The sequence below is a fragment of the Stylophora pistillata genome, chromosome 4, assembly GCF_964205215.1.
Source record: "Stylophora pistillata chromosome 4, jaStyPist1.2, whole genome shotgun sequence".
Lineage (NCBI taxonomy): Eukaryota > Metazoa > Cnidaria > Anthozoa > Scleractinia > Pocilloporidae > Stylophora > Stylophora pistillata.
In genome coordinates, this window is record NC_142522.1 from 21,796,833 (window position 1) to 21,817,953 (window position 21,121).

General features: G+C 37.9%; 2 protein-coding genes and 3 long non-coding RNA genes across 8 annotated transcripts in view; 3 read left to right on the forward strand and 2 right to left on the reverse strand.

Moving 5' to 3' along the window:
* The first annotated feature begins 4,723 nt into the window (after positions 1 to 4,723).
* Positions 4,724 to 5,683, forward strand: LOC148732855 (uncharacterized). The gene is made up of 2 exons (XR_016000579.1): positions 4,724 to 4,837; positions 5,357 to 5,683. It is a non-coding gene; the product is annotated as an uncharacterized LOC148732855 (long non-coding RNA).
* A 2,439-nt stretch (positions 5,684 to 8,122) lies between these two features.
* On the forward strand, positions 8,123 to 11,891 carry LOC111321484 (uncharacterized). The gene is made up of 4 exons (XM_088757260.1): positions 8,123 to 8,384; positions 10,682 to 10,795; positions 11,090 to 11,191; positions 11,742 to 11,891. Exons 1-3 carry the CDS (start codon positions 8,260 to 8,262, stop codon positions 11,157 to 11,159), a joined length of 309 nt encoding a protein of 102 aa, XP_088613386.1. The 5' UTR covers positions 8,123 to 8,259; the 3' UTR covers positions 11,160 to 11,191; positions 11,742 to 11,891.
* On the reverse strand, positions 10,917 to 14,151 carry LOC148732856 (uncharacterized). Of its 2 annotated transcripts, XR_016000108.1 has the most exons (3): positions 13,189 to 14,151; positions 12,606 to 12,782; positions 10,917 to 12,212 (listed from the first exon to the last, which is right to left on the reverse strand). It is a non-coding gene; the product is annotated as an uncharacterized LOC148732856 (long non-coding RNA). The 2 variants fall into 2 exon arrangements; XR_016000107.1 differs by having other exon boundaries at positions 12,606 to 14,151.
* A 93-nt stretch (positions 14,152 to 14,244) lies between these two features.
* LOC148732857 (uncharacterized) lies at positions 14,245 to 15,429 on the forward strand. Of its 3 annotated transcripts, none has more exons than XR_016000097.1 (3): positions 14,245 to 14,527; positions 14,775 to 14,832; positions 15,175 to 15,429. It is a non-coding gene; the product is annotated as an uncharacterized LOC148732857 (long non-coding RNA). The 3 variants fall into 3 exon arrangements; XR_016000096.1 differs by having other exon boundaries at positions 14,249 to 14,527; positions 14,775 to 14,909; XR_016000095.1 differs by having other exon boundaries at positions 14,256 to 14,527; positions 14,775 to 14,878.
* LOC148732858 (uncharacterized) overlaps positions 15,380 to 21,121 on the reverse strand; it is an 8,502-nt gene continuing 2,760 nt past the window's right edge. The window contains exons 4-10 of the mRNA XM_088757256.1: positions 20,965 to 21,079; positions 20,131 to 20,253; positions 19,073 to 19,195; positions 18,123 to 18,245; positions 17,668 to 17,713; positions 16,811 to 17,095; positions 15,380 to 16,621 (exon numbers count right to left, since the gene is read on the reverse strand). Coding sequence (XP_088613382.1) covers positions 16,351 to 16,621; positions 16,811 to 17,095; positions 17,668 to 17,713; positions 18,123 to 18,245; positions 19,073 to 19,195; positions 20,131 to 20,253; positions 20,965 to 21,079 — 1,086 coding nt within the window. The 3' untranslated portion in view covers positions 15,380 to 16,350. The remainder of the gene's footprint in view (positions 16,622 to 16,810; positions 17,096 to 17,667; positions 17,714 to 18,122; positions 18,246 to 19,072; positions 19,196 to 20,130; positions 20,254 to 20,964; positions 21,080 to 21,121) is intronic.

Here is a 21,121-nt window from a genome sequence, read left to right on the forward strand (position 1 = left end):
AAACTATTTGATATATACAATAAAGGTTAATTACACAACAGATACAAATATGAAGAATACAAGTTATGTGACAGATGCAAATATTACACGCTACATTGATCCTAAGAGAATAAAATGATTATTTACATAATTCTAAATAAATTCCTTAGCGCTTTCATGACAATATGACATTTCAATACTTGCTTCTGTCGTTAAATAGTATATTCCCTTTATACAAAGAACAAGGCTGTAAAGAAGAAAATATTAAATCATATGGATAATTCAGTTTCTATAGTATTTCTCAATTCTTCGAACATTCCCAACCTATTGTAGCAAGAAGGATTTTATTTATATACTGCAGTAGAAATATCTGACAAAGCTCATTCAGACGGTAAGAAGAGCAAACCTTTCCCATTATTCGCTGCGACTTGACATGCTTGGTGAACATACATATTTCATTTCAACTTTAAAGCTGTGAGAGGTGAAAGCCCTTCAGTTTTGCATCATCATCATTAGCGCAAGTTAGATCAAAATGTTTGATTTTTGTTTCATCGTTTTCTTGAAACGAAACTTCAAACAAATAATCCAAAACCATTAATTGCACCGTTTAGCTCGGCTATGTTCCATCGTTTTACAAAACCAGTGACGTAAAAATTGTAAAGACCGTCAATAAAAAACTTCTCGTGATTTTTCAGACCATTAAATTGTAATAATTTCACTGTGAATTGAGGTGTCGATTTCAATTTTTCATTAGTTTATTCTCAGTATGCAAATAACGTATTAGTAAGTTACGAAAAATTGAAATTCTGCCCAGTTCTCAATTAACTTAGCATTATAAATAGTACAGTTAGTACTCGAGTATAGTAGAGTTCCTTCTGTATTTCTTTACTATTTTAAGAGTTGTTGGTCTGTTATTTCTTGAAGGTATAAAATAGCCCTATGCAACATAAGTATTCGTAGTGATCCTGATGACAACGCACTTATTTTTCTGTCTACAAATTTTCCTTCAGAGTTATGGAGGGCACAACATAACCGACATTTGGTACACAGACTGGTATACTTTGAATTCGGCAATGTCTCTGAGCTTCGCGTTTGTCACAAACCCGCCTCCTGTTCACAAAGCAACTTGCATTTAAAATTTTGCTGGACTGTTTTTTGCATGGCTCGCTCGTTCAGAAGGTGAGTGGAGTTGAATTCAGTTTGTCAGTCCTCCAGCCACCTAGAGGATTTATGTATGGATGTCGCTGTTCTCAAGTATCAGTTGCTATACTTGTATATAATTCGGGAAAAGCATATGACGATTCTATTTTACTTTATTCAAACTCCAAATGATAGGGAGTTCTAAAACATTTTTCCGTATCAACGGGGCTTTCAAAGATTTATTGTCTTGACAAGTCGTTTCATATGTCGCATCAAACACGGAATCGCTTGAATGTGAATTCATATCAAGACTGTCGACAAAGTCAGATCTTGATCTAAAGATACAAAGGACGCATTTTTTGTAGTTAAAAAATACTTACAAAAGTAGACGATCTTGGACGATGGACGAGAGATTTCAATACTCACAAGAATCGTCAGGTTTCCAGAATTGCAAAGTGATGAAAAGACAAAAAAGTGGTCTATATATATATCTTATTTACCAAGCGCGAGGGCCGTACTGGGAGAATATCGGCCCGAGGTCTTGACAGTACAAAAGAGACCTCGGGCTGATATTCTTCCAGTACGGTCCCGAGCAAGCTTGGTTAATAAGAGATTTATTATTCGACTGAAGTTCAAAGGGACACAAGTGCGGTATCAATCGGGACCATTTGGGACAGTGCCCGGTCCAATACTGAGAGAATATTGACCGGCAATAGAGCATTTTGATTGGTTGATTTTAGTTATTGGCCCTCTGACTTCCCGAGTCGTGTAATAATGCCTCTTCTTAGCTTGTTCACCAAATTGTTTTGAAATAAAGATGACAGGATCATTTTTTTAGAACTTTTCAGTGAAAAAACGTCATCGAATTTATTGTTTTATCGGAAAGATGTTTTAAAGGTTTCTCTGGTTTAGAAAATGAGGATAAAGGATTAAAATAGGTTGATTAAAAAACAAGCTTAGGTGTGTGGCGTAAAATCATAATTAAGAATTCTGTCAATTGATATTTTATCAAGTTCCCAATTAATTTTGTTCTAAGGTTGCTTTTTTAAGCGAAGTTCAATAAAATAAACGAATATGAGGCGTGTTAGAGCTCGATTAGTTTATTTTTCAATTGGCATCAATGAAGAACGTGAATCTGGAAATGGAGTAACAACGACTCGCTAATATCAGCAACATAAATTGACCGTAAAAGTGTATCGTTAATCCCGGGCAAGACAACTCAAGATTCCTATTTACTTTATGCATTAAAATCTTTCGTTTTCAGCTTCTCTTGGAATCAATGCCGCTGCTAAAAAGGACTTGATATAGTAATCAGTCAAACTTCTTTCAAAAATATATATATATCAGAATGAAAAGTGTATCATCGAGTCTAATAATCACCTAAATGTGTTTGAATGATTTTTTTTTAACCTGTCTTTCACTGAAACAGTCCAGCCGGAGATGTCATAGCTTTCACTATGCAAACTCGAGATTTTATGAGAAGGTGTTTAGCCAGGGGCGAAAATCGAGTGTCGCGTCTCCTTTAAAAAATCTACTCGTTCTATTGCAAAAATACAAGGTTTATTTGGTGAAATTCAACCGAACAAGTAAGATAAAAAACACCATTCTTTGTATCACAACTATAATTGCCACCTGACATGTGCTGATTGGTAGGTTGCATAAAGATACCGGTTGACTTTTAAAACTAATAATGAATACAAAATGACCGTCAACAAATTCACTCCTCGGCCCTGCTTAGCGATTGATTTCCGTCAGTCAAACGTTACTGGTACCGAATATGGAATACTCGGCTGTCAAAGGTTGACAAGCATTGAGCGCATTTCGATCTGTAGAGTGCCTGTCGCGAAACCAAAGCTAAAATAGGTACAAAGGCCAAGCAGAGCACCGATAAAATCAGGGAGTAGTTGGAAACTCCCAGTAAAAACATGAAAAAAGCACAAAGGCAGGGAAATGCATGAGATAAAGTCGCGATTGGTTTTAACTTTGCAATCATTTATCGCCAATATTCATTTCATCGTTATCATGGTCATCGCCATTGTCATACTTTCGCACCTAACATCTGCTAAATGTAAGAAACTCTACAATTAAAACATTTAAAACTTTCTACAATGAAAAATTTCCGCGGGATGAATTCGGAGACCCTGACAGTGTCCCAAAGAAAAAAATTCCCAATTACGTATTGATAGGACATACCATCGACACACGCCCTGAGTTAAAAATGAAAGTAATCAAAACAATTGGTCATCGATGTGTATTCCTTCAGTGTCAAATCGCCTCCTCAAAAATTATAAGAAAAACCCCTTTCCATATGGTAGTTAAGTAACCCTTATTTCTATCCAATTTAGATGCCGATGAATGCACCTCTGGATCACATTACTGCTCCAGTGACGCTTATTGTAATGACATCGTGGGCTCATTCACTTGCACCTGTAAGACAGGATTCTCAGGCGATGGCAGAACGTGCCAAAGTAAGGTTTGCCTCATTGTTCCTCTCATACTGACATCAATAAACTTGCCTGACGAAATAAGAAATTTCAAACTTTTCTTAGACGCAACAAGAAAAAATGGGAATCATTTTTCACGTTTGGAATTCGCTGGAAATCGAGATGCCCTCTTTAAAGATAAAGAAGTAAAACGTGCTTTCGTCAAGTTGGTATTCCATTTTTTTTAATCCGTTTAGATGTTGACGAATGTTCCCTTGGAACAAATGACTGTTCCGCTGACGCGTATTGTAATGATACCGTGGGCTCGTTTGACTGTACTTGTAGGACAGGATTCACAGGCGATGGCAGAACATGTCGAAGTAAGATTGCAATCATAATTCGGACCTTTTGTCTTATCAGGTAACATTAATGATTTCAGTTAAATTGATTGTAAAATTCCTCTTCTGATTATTTTTTCATTCAATTTAGATCTTAATGAATGTTCCCTTAGAACACTTGACTGTTCCGCTGACGCACTTTGTACAGACAACTCAGGCTCATTTACTTGTACTTGTGCGGCAGGATTCTCAGGTGATGGCAAAACATGTCAAAAAATCTTAATTTTATTTTGCAGTTATTTCAAATCTATATATATTTCCGCCAATACAATTACAATTTACATCGTAACAGAACAATATGCTCCCGAATGCTAAAATATTTACAGTTTTCACTGACGATAATTTTTTCGAATCTGTATCACCACGAATGGTTTCAAATGGCTTTACGAGGTCAAGCTGAAAGCTTTTATGAATTCTAAAGCATTGTGATTATCATTCAGGTTATTGTCAAAGACCTACACCAGAAATGCATCATGACCAAAGAGTTGTAATTGATTTTTCTCCCTACATCTCTCTCGAGATTTCCACAATCATTTCTAGAATTGACAATATGCGTAATAAACGAATATTTATTCGTTAACATGATCTGAATCCGTTTCATGTTCATCTCGCGAGCAGTTTGTAGAATGGTGCTACCTAGTGAAATATTGACGGAACAACGGCTCTGTATTTGGATGGACTGTCATACGCAGAAACCCCAGCACTACCAATCCAGATCACCAGCTTCAGTATCCTGTGCTGGATAAAAGTTTTAAACCTTAATGTGCCAGTTATACACATTTACTCTGATTGGTTCTCACCCCACCAGTTCAGCTTTGTTATAATAACTGGAACCCTCTGCGCTAACCTCCGCCGAGATATTCCTGGACCGTAAGATATAGTCTCCGTCTGTGGAAGGTGAGCCACATACAATACATTCATCAGTTGACATTTTTGTAAAGCACTTCAGTTTGGTTCCCCTTTTTTTGTTCTGCTTCGTTTTGTTTCTAATTTTGAAGCAGGGCGGTGAGAAAATAAATGTAGTTTACGAAAATATGTTGTAAGTAAAACGATATCAAACTGAAAGACCGGAGAGGTATAACTTTTGTGCTGGGTTGTGCCCCGCATCTCTATTTTCGTTGGATGAATAAGCAAATTTCACAGTAGAAACGGACTCTACTTGCGCCCTTCAGTGTGGTCACAAAAGGAAACATTAAATGTCAATACGAGGAGGGAGGGGAGAGCGGGAGGGGAGAGGGGAGAAACAAAGGAGAGAGAAGATCAAATCAAACTCGCTGGCTTGTAAGTCGATTTTCTCTTGCTTGGCACGAATTCCTTTTCATTGTTTGTAAAAACTATCCAACTTTGAATGGTTAAGAAAAATAACATTCAGTTTAGCATGAACGAATCTTTATGATGTTTCTTTCCTTCCGTAAGGCATATCCACGTAGACGAATGGTTGCACGTTGCATTCACATGGAGTCGCGAAGGACTAATCAGAAGACTGTACATAAATGGATTCCAAGATGTCAAACAAAGAGTTCTTGGACCATCCAATAACTTGGATCTCAACCTGACCGGCCACACTGTGTTTGACATCGGGCTCAAACGGGATTCCCAGTTTCAAAGTACTTTCAACGGATATCTAAGGGATCTGATGGTTTTTGATACAGCAATAACTGGATTACAAGTGAAGAATATTTTTGTAGACAATTACACAGAACCTTAACAACACAAGCAATAAAAAAAAAGAAAGAAAAGAAAATATAAGAAACGAGACAGGGACTTCCAAAACTAACAACATGACAAATGGACTCGTACTGAACTTTTCCTCATCACTGACACCAGTTTTCCTGTGTCATTCTTTTACCACTCTCAGCATTATTATTCAACTGCACACAGTAGAGTACAAATATTGCGCGAATAGAGTACAAATATCCCGCGATATTGTACAGTTGGTCATTTTGTGTTGTAAAAAAACCCGTTTTACTGGTCGGCTACGCTTCTCTATCCGCTTTGCTTTTCCCACCTTAAGAGCAATGAGGAGAAATACTTGACAGAAATAAAAGCAGTTGGATAATAAATAACTTATTTGACGCTTTCGTGTGTAGTATTGCTTATTTTTATCCAACTGTGCTTCGTAGAGTACAAATAACGCGCGAGACGAATACAAATACCTCACGATATTTGTACTCCTGAAATAGTCTGCGAAATTCGCCCGAACTGAAACAACAATTTGGCGTTTTGTTGTGTAGTAACGCTGGGTATTTTTACTCGTTGTTTGTATTTTGACTCGCCCGATGGGCTCGTCAAAATACGGCACAACTCGTAAAAGTACTCATTGATACTACCCAACAAAATGTCTAATAAGATATATTTAGTCACATAGAAGACATGCGACGATAAAATTTTCTTGTTTTCCCCCTATGCACTGCGAGCTTCTTGACTGACACGAAAAATCCTAACGTAAGACAAAAACTATTGAAAATCTTGTTCGCAAAGTGGAAAATGTAAACTTCAGTTCCCTTTTCAAATTTAAGTACGTCATCGCAAAGTCAGTTAAAACTGTGCTTGTGCATGTTACACTATCACACATAACCCACAGAAGTACACGGCAAACAAAAATTGCACTTGAGAACTGAAAAATTTTGTGATAATATGTTTTTCATACTAAGCTGTCTTAGTGAACCCAAAAAGGTTTTATCCATCATTTTCCTACAGAAATTTTTGCTCTGTAGATAGGGTTTACGAGGCACAGTGTCTTTCATCATAAGTGGTCATCACAGTGGTCTCGCAACGCTAAAATCCGATAGCTCGCGGCCTCTCGGTAGATCACTAACTATTTCATTTCTATTGGAGATTCTACCCTGATTTTATTTAACATTTGCCTTATCATCAGCTGGCTCACCTCTTAACACATCACCTTTAAATGAAGCAATTTTGTACAAGGCTTTGATACGGTTTCCTTAAATATTTTCTGTTTATAGCATAACAAATGATAGAAATGGCACAGAAACCTTTCCAAATGCTGGGAGGTAACTTGACATGCTAAGAAGCTGGAATGGGCGCGCAAATTATTGACTAATTTACAATTTGAAAGCCTTGGAGAGAAAATCAAAAGTTTGCCATCCAGTCGGCCTTAACTCTAGATAGATGCCGTTGGTAACTTTTACGCTTTAAAATGTTTTTCTATCATAAAATGAATGTATTATGACATTATCTTCTTACCGAGATCTGTAACAATGCAAAACATTTTTTTCCTACTGGTCCAGATAAAACTGTTGTTTGGAGCTCGATGCAAGATGATGGAAACTCCCATATCGTTAGCGTTGATAATTTTTGTTTTAATTAAAGGTCATTTACTTTTGTTACCAAGTATTAGAAACTGAAAGGAGATTTATCAATTCCTAAAGCTCAGGATGTGCTTTTAATTGGAAAAAATGCTGAGAGTTTTGAAATTGTAACTAATTGAAATGGGAAATGCTAAAAGGTCCTTCGAAAGCTTTCGCCGTTGGAAGTTTTTCTATCGATAGGGTATGACAAGAAAATTTGTTTATTGAAGGTTTCTTCTTCTCTCACAACTTATAGTTTGCAGAAAGGTCACGATTTTCAAAGCCAAGGTGCTGTCAAGTTGTGTTCTTGTTTTTTTTTTTTCGCTAGTTCTCATTCTTTTTAAACTAGACAAAGAGTCCCTAACCTACCCGCCATGAGAGTGAAATCTCAGCTTCGCCGAGAGATTAAAGGAGCTTTGTCATTTAAATACTAGTTATTTTGAGTTTTGATTAGTTTTTTTTTTTTAAAGTTTGTATTCTGTTTTAAAAAGGCTAGTTTTCACGTTTCTATTGCTTGGTTAGGAACTGGAGGCAACATTTTACCCTACAAATTCTAACCTCTGCATGTCTCTAGAAGTATTTTCTCAGTTGTGACGAAGTAAGAAGGAAACCCACATTTAATTTCATCCGGCATATTGCACTCAAAAGAGCAAAACGTCATGTAAAGCTCTATGCCGTCGACATAAGAAAATTTAATTTCAGTTATAAATCATAGAACCTAAGTTTTAGATAAATATTCTCACACTTTTTGGAATATTCCAACTGTTTCGTAATTATACTCTCACAGTCTGCATTCGGAAGGCCTGCGGCTTTCTAGATAAGTTAAAAGCTATTACTTGACGTAGCGTAGTAACATTTTACCTTCGATGGAATTTGTATCTAATCGAACGGTAAAAACAGGAAGGCCATAGACACTCTCGATTGTATAAATTTAGAGAGACAGTGGTATAGGAACAGTATCAGAGGAGTTCTGTACACGGTCAATTCGCACTGCGCTGTGACACGAAAATGGGAAAACTTATGCTGACTTTGGTTTTCATTGCCTGTATCGCCTACGGACACAGCCTTCCTTACTCCTTGATTGGAGAAAACGCACGCTCAGCAGAGAGAATTAAACAGAAATTATTTCCAGAGTAAGTATCAATTTCAAAAGCATCACATTCGCTCTTTGGTTACCGTTTCTTTGTTAGACCTCGATTGAATTAATTCTCAAGCTAATTGTGAACCTCTTATTTGAGCTGTTCAGCGCTCGCTTGAAACTTTAATCTGATCATCATCCTAAGGTATTCATATTCTCTGAGAACGTTGCATACATACGACATATTAAACCGCATCAGGCATTAGTAAACGTCAATTCTATCACAACAAAAAGTTTAAAAATGAACAAAACGCCCGCCTAGAAGAGTCTCCGTTTTACAAGTTTTAAAAGGCAGCGGAGAAGAACTCCCGCGAACAAGATTCCCATCGAATAAAGATGTTTCTCTTTAAGAAAAATTACTGGAAATTAACTGAAACCCCAAACAAAACCAATCAAGCTCCGACGAAGGGCTAACGCTCGAAACGTCAGCTTTTGTAATCATTACGGTGGCCAATTTACCATTTCAACTTTGTTGATATATCCCAATCAAGGAAAGTTTTGATCTTTTTCATGTTAACAAAAAAGAGCCACTTGGGGCAAATCAAAGACAGCGCTGACTATTAGTCATCTCTCGAATGGTGGACATTTGATATGCAGTATGGTCAATTTAAGGGAAATGTGATCGAAGCTAGAATCACTTGAACATTTTTGGAGTTTTAACTTTTCGATTGAGACAAGCATTCACGCTCAGTTAAACAGTTAAACGAAACAAAATAAAAGAAAAACTGTTAGAGGAAAGGAAGTTTTAAAAAATAAATTGGAGAAGTCAAGAGGAAAGAATTATAAACAAAGCAAATTACCAGGTTAAAAAAATTCTTGATAGTTAATTTTTTTCTCAGCATGTTCCCACTCAAAGACTGGATTGTAATGTTAATAAAAGCGGTTATATATTGATCTAAAGTTTTGGTCCATTTTCTTTTTGGCACGATTTCATCAAAGATGCACTGTTACCATGGAAACAGTGATTGATCAGGGTATATCCACATTATGACCGATCATTTCTCTCTCAAGGAGTAAGACACCAAAAGCATGATTCTTACGCGCATTCATCCAACATAATTTTGAAGGAGAATCGTCTAGAAGGTAGCCCCACTCCATTAGTTTAAAATTCGAACTTCAAAAACTGCTCGAAATTTTTGATAAGGGAGAAAAACCTCGCTACACCAAAGGCATTACCAACCAATTTAACGGAGAAGACGGCCAAGCAAAACTGCAATTAGAGGCTCTCCGGTCCGAAACTGGCTCCTTTTAGGACTTAAATATGCGATATGAATTCTATGGATAAGGGAGTTTCTAAATAGAATAAATGCTATTTGTGCAAAATTGGCAAATTTTCTTTCCTTTCAACTTTACTGAGATACATTATATGACATCTAGAATGCTAAGTTCAATTGATCGTTAAAATTTTTTGCTTAAGAACTTAATGAAACAAAATTTTGCAGAGCCCACCTGGCAATTCTTGGGTAATTTTCAACCGATGTTTGGGTCAAGCACTTCTGTTGTTATTCTGCTCTATTTTATTTTAAGCAGTGAGCTCAACTGATCTTTATCTGTGCAGACTCGGAGCATTCAACTTTCTAAACAACACGCGAAAATGTAAATATCGGCCAACGTGTTCGAGACAAGATCGAATTTGTGATTTTCGCCATGGAAGTAATGAGCTTCATTCAAACCCAGCCCTTATTCAAGAAATAAAACATATGCTCCGTTACCATTTTCCTTACATGTTAAAAAATGGTTGAGCGTATAATAACACTGCACCACCAAAATTTCCATCACCTTCGTCCTAACTCCAAGTCATATGGCCGTCGGGACAGCTAACGGCAACATAGCGGTAAGACAGCTGGCCGCGCTAATTTCCCGCGCAATATTTTTAAGGAAAACATTAGAAACAAGCGCTGTCTCGCAGAATAAGCAAAAGAAAATTGAAAATTTCATAAAAACCTGTGAGGGAAACAAAAGTAAGAAAAACGAGACCTCGCGACTTATCGAACTAGTAGCTTATTAAAGTACAAAATTATAGTATCCTGTTAATGTAGCATTCTGTTTTGAGCTTCACCAGAAACGCTCTACGCTTTTAAAACATCGTGACTTTCTGGCTTTTGTGGTTGTTTGTAACTTGTGTGAGACAACTTGGTTCCGACAGCCTGAAAGCACACCACCTAGTCATTACAACGTTTGCACATACGCAGACGCCAAGAAATTAAATAGAAGATTGAACTATCCTAGTACATTACGATATCGTTCAAAACAGAAGGTCAACGACAAATTTGCTTCTTTGAACGACTGCAGGATCGCAGAAATGAGCGACGCAGCTGATATTAAGGGAAGAGGGGAGAAAAGGAGTCATATATGTCAACCACCTTACTGTCAAACGCACGGCAGCCCGCCCGATTGGCTTACAGAGTAAGTATAGTTGATCGATTGCGCATGCCTTACTATGACGGTCCGTCACCCGGTTGGTTGGCTTACAGAGTAAGTATAGATGATCTATTTCCTTCACCAAGTTCAAATACCAAACAACCGCTTTAACAAGGAGCCATAAACATTTTAATTCCATTGTCCTAGAGGAAGGAAAATAGTCCAGTTGAGGATTTCTTATGCGCTTTGAGAAATAAACAATTTTTCTTGCATAAATTTTCGATCAGCATCAAAGAAGGGGCGGTCACTAATTCCTTTTTTTTCCACACACGATAATAGGAAGGGAGAGGCGATTGACGCAGCCAATGCAAAGCGAGGGGCGGACTATGATGATCTTGGAAATCAGTAATCCTTAGAGTCGAGTCTCTTATAGAGTTAACAGTAAGTTTTGTCCTGCAATAAAATCTGTGGTTAACCTCTCCAAGGGTGTTTTCTCCCTCCGTCAACCCTCAGTTCCTTGCTTTGGAGCAACATCCTTTCACCACTTGTTTCTTGTGATGGTGACTATTGAACAAAAAAATTCAACACGAAGCGCATTAGTTTGTTCTTCCGCGGAATAAGCTTAGTGTAACATTCTAATAATCTTGTACTTGCAAATCTACTTGCATTGAGGCTACTCATTTTTTCCCGGTTCCAATGGGCCATTTCTGAATTACTTTTGGCCTCTTTTTGAAAACGAGGCCTAGTGCTCGACCATTCTTCTAAAATGAGATTAAATTGCACTTGAATGAAAACTTATCACGCGAAACGATAAGCAGTAGGACTCGCTTTGAAGAAGAGACCAAAGGTAATTCAGAAATGGGCTATTATGAAACATGAACTGAGCTAGTTGGTCTAGAAAATATCACAGACTGTAAATGTCTTATTCACATATTTAGTTATAATTCTGATATTAACTTTCTTCGTTATTTTATTCCGGTATTCATTTTAGGCCACAGATTGACAATAAGAGAGAGGAAATATGCAAAGAGGCCCTCGACTGTTGTTAATGTAAACTAAATTATTGTTAAACTTAACGTTGGACGGTCCCATTAATTAAACGTGTATCAGCTGCTAATAAATGTAAAACAATTGTGATGTGTACGCTGTCACCATTCAGTTTGTTCGTTAGTTAAAACCCATTCCCCCTAAAGAAGCTTGGCGGGTCAAATTCAAGTTTTCTTTAAAAGCAATTTTGAACCTGAATTTCTTGGAATCTCAGTCCACCTTCTTCTATCACAATTTAGCAGTTGATTTTTTTTTATTTCACTCAAATTGGGAAATACTGGAGTTGAACGACTGAGTAGAAATGACTTGGGGCAGCTAATTTTTGCGAGATCATCATAGTTGTATGATCGAGTCAGTAGAAAGATCAACTTAGATAACTATTTTCACCCTCTTCACCTTTACTTGCCGCATTGCACTAAAAAAAAAAAAAAATAAAATCAATAAGATAAAAAAAAGACAACAAAACTTCGCCAAATGCTTCCCACCATCGAGACAAAACATTATCACATCTGTAATCACCGCTCTAGTATTTCTGCTATACCCACAATCACGTACGGTTTCCTTTTTTATTATTTTATGACAACCCCCACAGCCTGCAATTGGAAGGCCTACGGCTTGTCCGACAAGTCAGACCCACTTTGCTCTCCACTTTGTCTTAATCTGTTCGAACGGCGTGAACAGAAAAGTCTCATGCTGTTTTTGAAGCTTCACCTTTTCGACCCCTTTCTGCGAGAAGCAGAGGTTTTATTACAGAATAAAAAGGGACGCGCTTGAAACTCGTTTGTGGTCAAGATGTTTCTAAACTTACTTGTACACTCCGATTGCTTGTGGCAAACTGTCGGTTGGGGGTTTTACCACTCGCTTGACTTTTAACGAGAAGCACTGAGACTCTGGACTTTTCTCTTTTTATTCTTTCCTACCACAACACTTCAGATCTCTTCTTCTTCTACTCTTTTTCCTTCTCTTCTAGCGAGAGGTACCAACGCTTTAAGTAGGAAAATCGTGGACATGTTTGGGTTAGCTGACCGTGAGAGTTTCCTTAGTGTATCCGTTTATTTTGAGGAAAAAAAAGGGGAAACTGGTTGGCCCTCACCGAAGTACTCGACGAGCGCCAAGGAACCAATTGAACGCTAACAGCTGCGCACAGGAATCGCGCACGCAAACAGGAACTTCAGTGTGGGTAGAACTCAAGGTCAGCTTTATCAACGCAAACACAACCACCTGTGAAACTGTCTAACCGTCTAAAAGTCTAACACGGTAGTCAGGAAATCCACGAACTGAGCCAAGAAAATATAAATCTACCAAAACAACACGTGGGTACAAAAAGCAAGGCTTAACAAAATAAAAGGCTTAACTGAAAAAGTCTCAAAATAACAACTTCCAATTTTTACCTCACAACACTGTAACACGAGACGCGATGCACATTTTCATGGCCATTTTTCACCAACAGAAGTTTAAAATGATTTCTACAATCATTATCCTGGCTCTTTGTGATACGAATAAAAGTACAGGATTGTACGGAGTTTGTTTCTTTGAAGGTGGAGACGATTAACTCAGTTGACACTGTAGGAAAATTCAGTGTCGAGGCGTCAGGATTAAGTTGATGAGCCTTCTATGGATCCTTAGGCATAGGATCCGTACGTGTGAATTATCAGCAGGCAGTCAAACCAAAGTCTTTTAGCTTGCAATTGCTCTCATAGAGGATCTCAATGGACTGGTATAGCTGGCAATTTACAATTAAAGTAAGTTCTTATCGTATTCATGTTTAAATGCGAAATAAGCTGATCACGTTTCGGACACTACGACAGCTTCGGTGATCTCTTGAAAACCAAGACTACTCGTTGTGACGTCAAAACGATATTACGTGAAGTTTCCGTAGCGATATGTTCCCTTCGACTGTGTTTTCATCTGATAGCCGGAAAACAGAAAGGCCGTGTATGACATCGTGTTTAATGTAACATAAAGGATACCCGGAAGTCGTGAGTTCACACAAATTAGGAAAACTATACTCATACTGGTTTTCAGTACCTGTATTCCCTTCGTATGGAGCCGATCTATTGTTGGTAAAACGTAAGTTCCATTAGAGGAAAAACTACGGCTTGTTCGTGAAGTCAAATGCTATTACGCATAGTTGCGGTAGTAACATGCTCCCTTCGATAGGTATTCAGTTTCACCTGATAGCGGTGAAAACAGGAGGGCCGCATATGATCCCAATTTGTATAAAGTAGAAGGAACGGGTGTCAACGAACAATATCAGAGGAGACCCGGAAGTCGTTCGCTGGCACTGTTACACGAAAATGAGGAAATCTTATTTACGTTGGTTTTCATTACCTCTATTGCCTACATGTATGTATCCAGCCGATATTATGTTAGTAAAACAAAAGCTCTGCTAGTAGAATGCCCACGGCTCGCTTTCGAAGTTAAGAATACCACGCAGGGGGGTTGCGTTAGCAACATATTTCTCTTCAAGGGTATTTTCATTCAAAATGAGATGAAAAACAAGAAGCCCGCACATGATCTCATTTTGTATAAATTTGAAAGAACGGTCATAGGGTATCCTGTCAGAAAAGAACCAGAAGTCGCAAGTTAGAACTGTGAACGGAGAATGAGAAAACTCATATTGACATTGGTTTTCAGTGCATGTATTGCCTACGTTTCCACCCAATCTTATGTTCGTAAAAGAAAAGCTCTCTTAGCAGAGGAGCAAGCTGAGCGGGAATTGCCCCCACTGTGAGTACCAGTTTAAAAATAAGCACATTTCAAAAGTCCTCCAGAAAATATCGTTTACCTTCTATGTTCGACTTTGATTAAATTGATGCGATAATGGGAGTTTTTCGCTGGCACAATATGCTCAGTTTCAGCTTGGAAACCAAGACATGTTTAAAATAAAAAGAAATTGATAACGATAATCCCAGCGGGTTAAGATACTTATAAACATGGAGGGCTGTTACAAAGTTATTTCTTTGTTCAATTTCAGTTTGACGGAGAGGAGCGACTCAGCTCAAACCAGGCGAGGAAAGGCGAACCAGCGAAAGGTTTATCATCAATTTTCATTGTCAGCTGGGTTTGCAAAGATGAGTAGTAAGTCTGGTCCATTGACAGTCTTTCCTAGGTACGATTGCTTGACTAAATTTTAGATTAAATGTTAGCGAAGATTGGCCCATCTACGAAATTCAAATATTTAAACTAAACTCTTTGCCACAACTGTGTTGTGTTTCTTCGTCCTAAGATCTCTATTTAATCATTTAAATGTTTGCATTCAATTGTTGCAGGGTGTCGATTGTAGCGCAAGGTGACGCAAAACAATGCTATCTCGGATAAGTTTCGTTCCACACTCGTTTGAAAGGGGCTCTATCATTTTAATCCTTTCTTTCTAGGTTCCAGTGAAAAGACCGTAAGACGGCTGACACAAAAAGTTGAGATGGATGCCGAGAAGCCGTAACTGCTGCTGGTATAAATTGAATTACTAGTGACACCCGATGTGAAAGGGTCACTTTAAGGCTGTAGTTAGCAGTTAAACGTAATCCATGATAGTTATGCTAGACACAACGATAATAAGAACAAAAATATTAATAATAACAATATCATAACTATAAATTTAATCAGCTGCTAATAAAGTTCAGTAAAAATAATTACAAGGTTTTCAGTGCAATGTGGGTTAGCAAATTTTTGCATGTGAGTTTTATAAAGAAGAAAGTTTGGGATGAATTTGATCTCGTTGCCAAAAGAATGATTTCTAAATTTAATCTTTTGAATGCGACATTTATCAGCCTCAAAATTCAGTCAGCACTGTGGCCTATTTAATTCTTTTACAATAAATTGGTAAAGAATTTATAAGAAATGACTTTATTTACTAAATGAGCCCCTGCCATTTAGGAGAAATTGAAAACATCAATGAAAAGCTTGTCGTAGAACATCTATATGGCTATGAACAAGAGATAGTTTATAATCTCTTGGTGCTATGAATCAATTATGCTTAGTATTCGAACTTGTCATTTCACGTTTCTTTGACGTTGCATAAAACCCCATGCTTTTTCGTCAGTGATGCTGTACTCCTGCTCAAAAGAATTTCATCGAGTGATCTATCTCCGATTTTTATTAACTATCTGATTTTCCACGCGAGACTGAAAAAAGTACATGTGAGTCACCCATTATGAGAAATTTTTAGAAAAAAGAAATCCTGTATCGTAGAGCACCAACAACTTAAAATAAAGAGTGTTTTCCCCCTCGATTTACTCCACATGTTTTCATTCCCCCCCCCCCCCCCCCCCTGTTGTGGTTGCCGCTTTAAGGCTTGTTGAAGGAGTTTCTATGCTTCTTATGTTGTTGTCCAGTCAGAGATGACGTATGATACCCAAGGGATCGTTATCTTTGAAACTGGTTATGTTTATGCTGATCTGCACCATCCATTTTCACAACTAGAACGTGTCAACCCTCATGAAGGTTTCATTTCAAGCGATCTGTAAAGGCCAAGTATCTCACCACCTAAAAAGTTATAGTGCTCCACGCTGCCGTTGTCTCCGTTGTAGCCCTCGTTTGGGGTCGTCGCGCCCTTAAATTGTAGCGTTCATGTCTTGTTTCACTTCATCTTCAGATAGCACTTTATCAACCACATAAAGATCCCTCGTGTACCCATCAAAAGTTGGTTGATCCATGCTGTCTCGACTTAGCCCAACGTCGAAAACTGTATGACCAATCAGGTCGACACGATCATTAGAAACTGTCCGATTACCTTGTATAATTCCATCTATGTACAGAATTCCCTCTTTTCTATCTCGGCTCCAAGTGAACGCCACGTGCATCCATCCTTTGGGGATGCACCTCCTTGATCATGAGAGAATAGAACACAGAAAGGAATGAGGCTTTGCTTTTCGCTTCTCAGTATACTCTTCAGTATATTTCCTAAGAAGTTCAATAGCTCTGGAATACACATTTGAGCGTTCTTCCTGTCTCTCCCTATTTATTAATTTATACTTAGGGAAAGTACTAGGTGTATCTTAATTAAATACTCACCAGCGACAGAGATCAATTATATTATCTCCTTGACGACCCCGAAGATTAGCACAAACTGCATGACTCCCATAGATATATATTCTAAACTGATATGGCTTTGACCAGTCAGAATAGTTTCGAACAGAAAGATTACTTGGAAGGCTAAGAACCTTTATCCAACACATGATACTAAAGCTGATAGCTCGGATCGAGAGTGCTGGGGTTTCTGCGTAGGAAGACTGGGTTCCATTCAAGTACAGTACTGTCCTGTTATCAACATTTCGATAGAAAGCACCATTGTACAAACTTTCAGTTCATGAAAATAAAGGAGATACATGTGTCAATATATATACATACCATAGGAGACTATGCAGAATCCTCTGTACAAGTAGCTAATTGAAATAATGTCACTATTAACTAAAAGCATTTTTAAAAAGCCTTTTTGAGAAAGGCCGTTTATTGATCCCCTCCAGAAAATATCCGCTTCATGAGCTAGTTGAAGAAGATTTTTTGTAATTCCAGTATAAATCAGGGAAAACACAGAAGTAAACGCGGGAGAGAATAACTGGTAATGTTCTTTGGGTACAACGAAGAGATTAAACAGTTTATAGTCTCTTGGTACATCGCATTCTCGAATAGATTATCAAATCTTTCATTTGTGAAAAACACCAAATTATTTCCTGTATGCAGAAAAACCTAATTCAATAAAGCTAGAGTTTTGCGCATCATTACAGCTTTGGGTAGTTTCAGGCTCAACATTAATAGTTCCAATCGCTGAGATCATAGTTTGTAAAGGGGGACTAAGCACGAATTTGAACTTTTCACAACAGCAGCGTTAAATGTTCTTCCTAGCAGAAGAGTGCATTCATCTATCTTACCTTATATATGGATCAGACCCATTGAGTGCAAAATGTAAAGGAAATCCTTTGAAATAAAAAATGGATACTGGTTTTGTTTTATCACCATTTATCAAATTCCTGTGTCACAATGGTATTGGTTTGCTTTACTATTTAAGATATTTGAAGTGCGAACGAATTTTAAAACAAACAAAAACAAGAAGTCTAGGAGACAAGCAATTGGACGATTTGAAATATTTCCTGTCTTATCCTCCGCACATCCTCGAACTGCTTGAAGTTGACACCACTTAAAGATGCTACAGAGCATGTTTATATACCTTTCGTGAAGAAGAAGATTCTTATTTACCTTCATGCTTCAAAAAAAAGGAAATAATTCCTATAATAAGCCGCATTGGTAGTACTGCTAGGTTCTACTGTGGTCTAGCTTACCGTGGATATAAACATCTAATATAATACTCATTTATCAAACCACCTACCCACGCATAGGAATCCATCACCGACCATATTTTCCTTACATTCACATATGTAGCTCCCGATAGTGTCGTTGCAAGAGGCGTTCACGTGACATTGGGCACTTCCGGTTTCACATTCATTGATATCTGTATGTAGATAGAATAGATAATATTAAGCATCCAGGCTTGTACCTTCGCGCTTTCGCAATTATAATGATAAATAGCACTAGTTTAGTGCAATAGGTGTAAAAAGTTTGAAACGAGCTGAAGCAATAAAGAACCTGAACTTATAATAATAAAAACTTTTTTTTACCGAGGATGACACATTACAGGTACAGTTAAGAACTTGCAAACTTGTGGCCTCCCCAAAGATATGAAACTAATTCATATATATTAAAAAAAATAAAAGCAGTTGAAAATGATAAAAACAGTAAAAAACAAAAAAAAAGGATAAAAGTGTAATATTAAATGTAATATTAAAAAAATGTCAGACGATTTAAAAAAATGATGAATCATCACTTGCGCCGGATATTTACATGAGTTATAAGGCAAACGTGGGCCTCATGGATTCTCTAGGAGAAGGTTGATTTAATGAAATCAACGTCCTTCCACTGTTAGCTTTCCGCCCCCATGACATTGTCCACAAAAATAAATGTTCAGATGAAAGGTTCGACTAAATTTAAGATGGTTTAGTACACGGTTTTGTTAAACAACGGCCCTTACTATTTGAACACTTCACACACGTTACCAGATACTCTCTAGAGTGAGAAACAACAAAAGGTGGGTGGATGTATTGTTAGTATTCCAGCATTCCGTTGTAAAAGTGGGTGACACTGAGTTCATTTTTGAGCACCACCCAGAAACGTATAGGATCTTCACAAGAAACACTGGCAACTTAATAGAGCGACAGGATAACTCTAACAGATAAAAAATGTTGCAAAACAAAAACACAAACACAAAATGTCGGTTCTTACTACTGCACTCTTTGCCATCTCCCGAAAATCCAGCTTTACAGGTGCAAGTAAATGAGCCCACAGTGTCGTTGCAGTACGCGTCCGTCGAGCAGTTATGCGTTCCAAAGGAACATTCGTCCTCATCTTCAAAAAAACAATAAGACTACCTTAACTAACAATTGAACACCTGAGAATTATGCTCTTAGTAAGACTTCTTTTACATCATTCTCTCGATGTTATTGTAGTTCGAAAAAAGGTACCTGGCAACTCAAGGCCGGGTCGCATTAGAGCAAAATATAATACTTGGCAATTTTTCGCAAGCCAAAAATTTTGCAATTTCCAAATTTATGCGGCGGTTGCATCAAATTACTATCCTCTGACCAAAACTTCACCGATTGACGCATACGTACGCTTCCATCACAAACCAATCTCCCTCTATTAATAGATAAGGGAAAATGCTTGCTTGAATTACTGGATAAGAATGATCGTCGTCGTATGACTAAATCCACAGCTTTCGAGTATTCGCGAAATTTTGCATTACTTTCTCAGCAAAATAACTTGGCACTTTTTATATTGTTGGTACGGTATCACAAGGCTTTCATGCGGTGAGTATTAGCTTTTAGTTGTAGAATAAGAAGATTTCGCTCAACTAGAGCACGCTTTCGAAACTGCCCTTGGTTGTGGTCTTTCCCGTGTCCGGTGGAGTCATGGTTCGAGATACATTTTCACGACAGGAACATTCCAGGAGACTACTTTCGACGCCAACTTAGAAAGGAGAGGGGGACCTTTGAAACTCTTGCTGGTATCCTGGCTCCATGGTTAACCAGACACGTCTTGCGTAAGATGACAGCTTAATGATTAAAAAACCAAGATTGTTTGTTTGCCAAAATTTCAAAGCCTCCGAGGCAGGACATTGGCAAGTTTTTCGAGTTGGGGGTCGTACTTGTTTTACGCTACTTTAAAGTTCTAGTGCGACCTGGGCCTTAGTACAACGATAAGGTAACTTCTAAAAGTAAAATATGTTAAAAAAAAAAAAAAACACACACGAAGAAAGAGAAAACAAAATATCGATTTCTCACTATTGCACTCTTTGCCATCTCCCGAAAATCCAGCTTTACAAGTACAGGTAAATGAGCCCACAGTGTTGTTGCAGTACGCTTCCTTTGGACAGCCATGCGATCCAGAGGAACATTCGTCCTCATCTTCAAAAAAACAATAAAACTACGTTAGCTAACAACTGAACACCGGAGGATGATGCTTTCTCTAAGACTTCTATTACATCATGATCACTCTCCCGATGTTATTGTGGTACGAAAAAAGGTACCTCGCCAAAGGTGAACGGCGAAGACCAAACTGCTGGACCATTTCACATCAAGAAATACGTTTCCATTTTCGAAAGGAAAAGTTTCATGTTTGCGGGAAACGCAAGTAGTAAGAACGTAATAACCGCGTTTGGTTTTTCTGTTCTTTTGTTATTTGGCTGTGTCTCACAAGGACTGGGAACTACCGAATTCACGAATTTGATTGGCTGAAATCAATATTGAAAGCGGTCTAGATTTTCCCATCTAGACCTGCATCAAGACCGGTCTAGAAAAAAAAGGTACAAAGAATATAAAAAATTGGCATATAAGACACAGCCATAAAATAAACATCTTATTAACCGAGCTAGGTCAGTCTGTACGGGAGAATCTTGACCTCGGTCGCCGTGACAGACGTCACTGTGTTCGGTCTGTACCGGCGAACTCGGTCAAGATTCTCCCATACAGACCTCCCGCTCGGTTAATAAGAAATAATTAAAGAAAAGAGTGACAAAGGAAAGATACAGCCGATTTTCTAAGTTTGAGATCACTGTATGCAACGCTTTACGTTAAAGAGGTGCATTTCAAAGAGTATCCAGCAATAATAACACAAACCTCTTTCGCAACTTTCAGTTCGAGTCCAATTAGCAGGGCAAACGCAACGGGTTTTTCCGTGAATATCGGGTACACATGAAGCAGCTGGGGGACAGGGAGAAGTGCCACAAATCTTCTGTTGAAGACGGAAAATATAAAAATGATTTCTGCTGATACT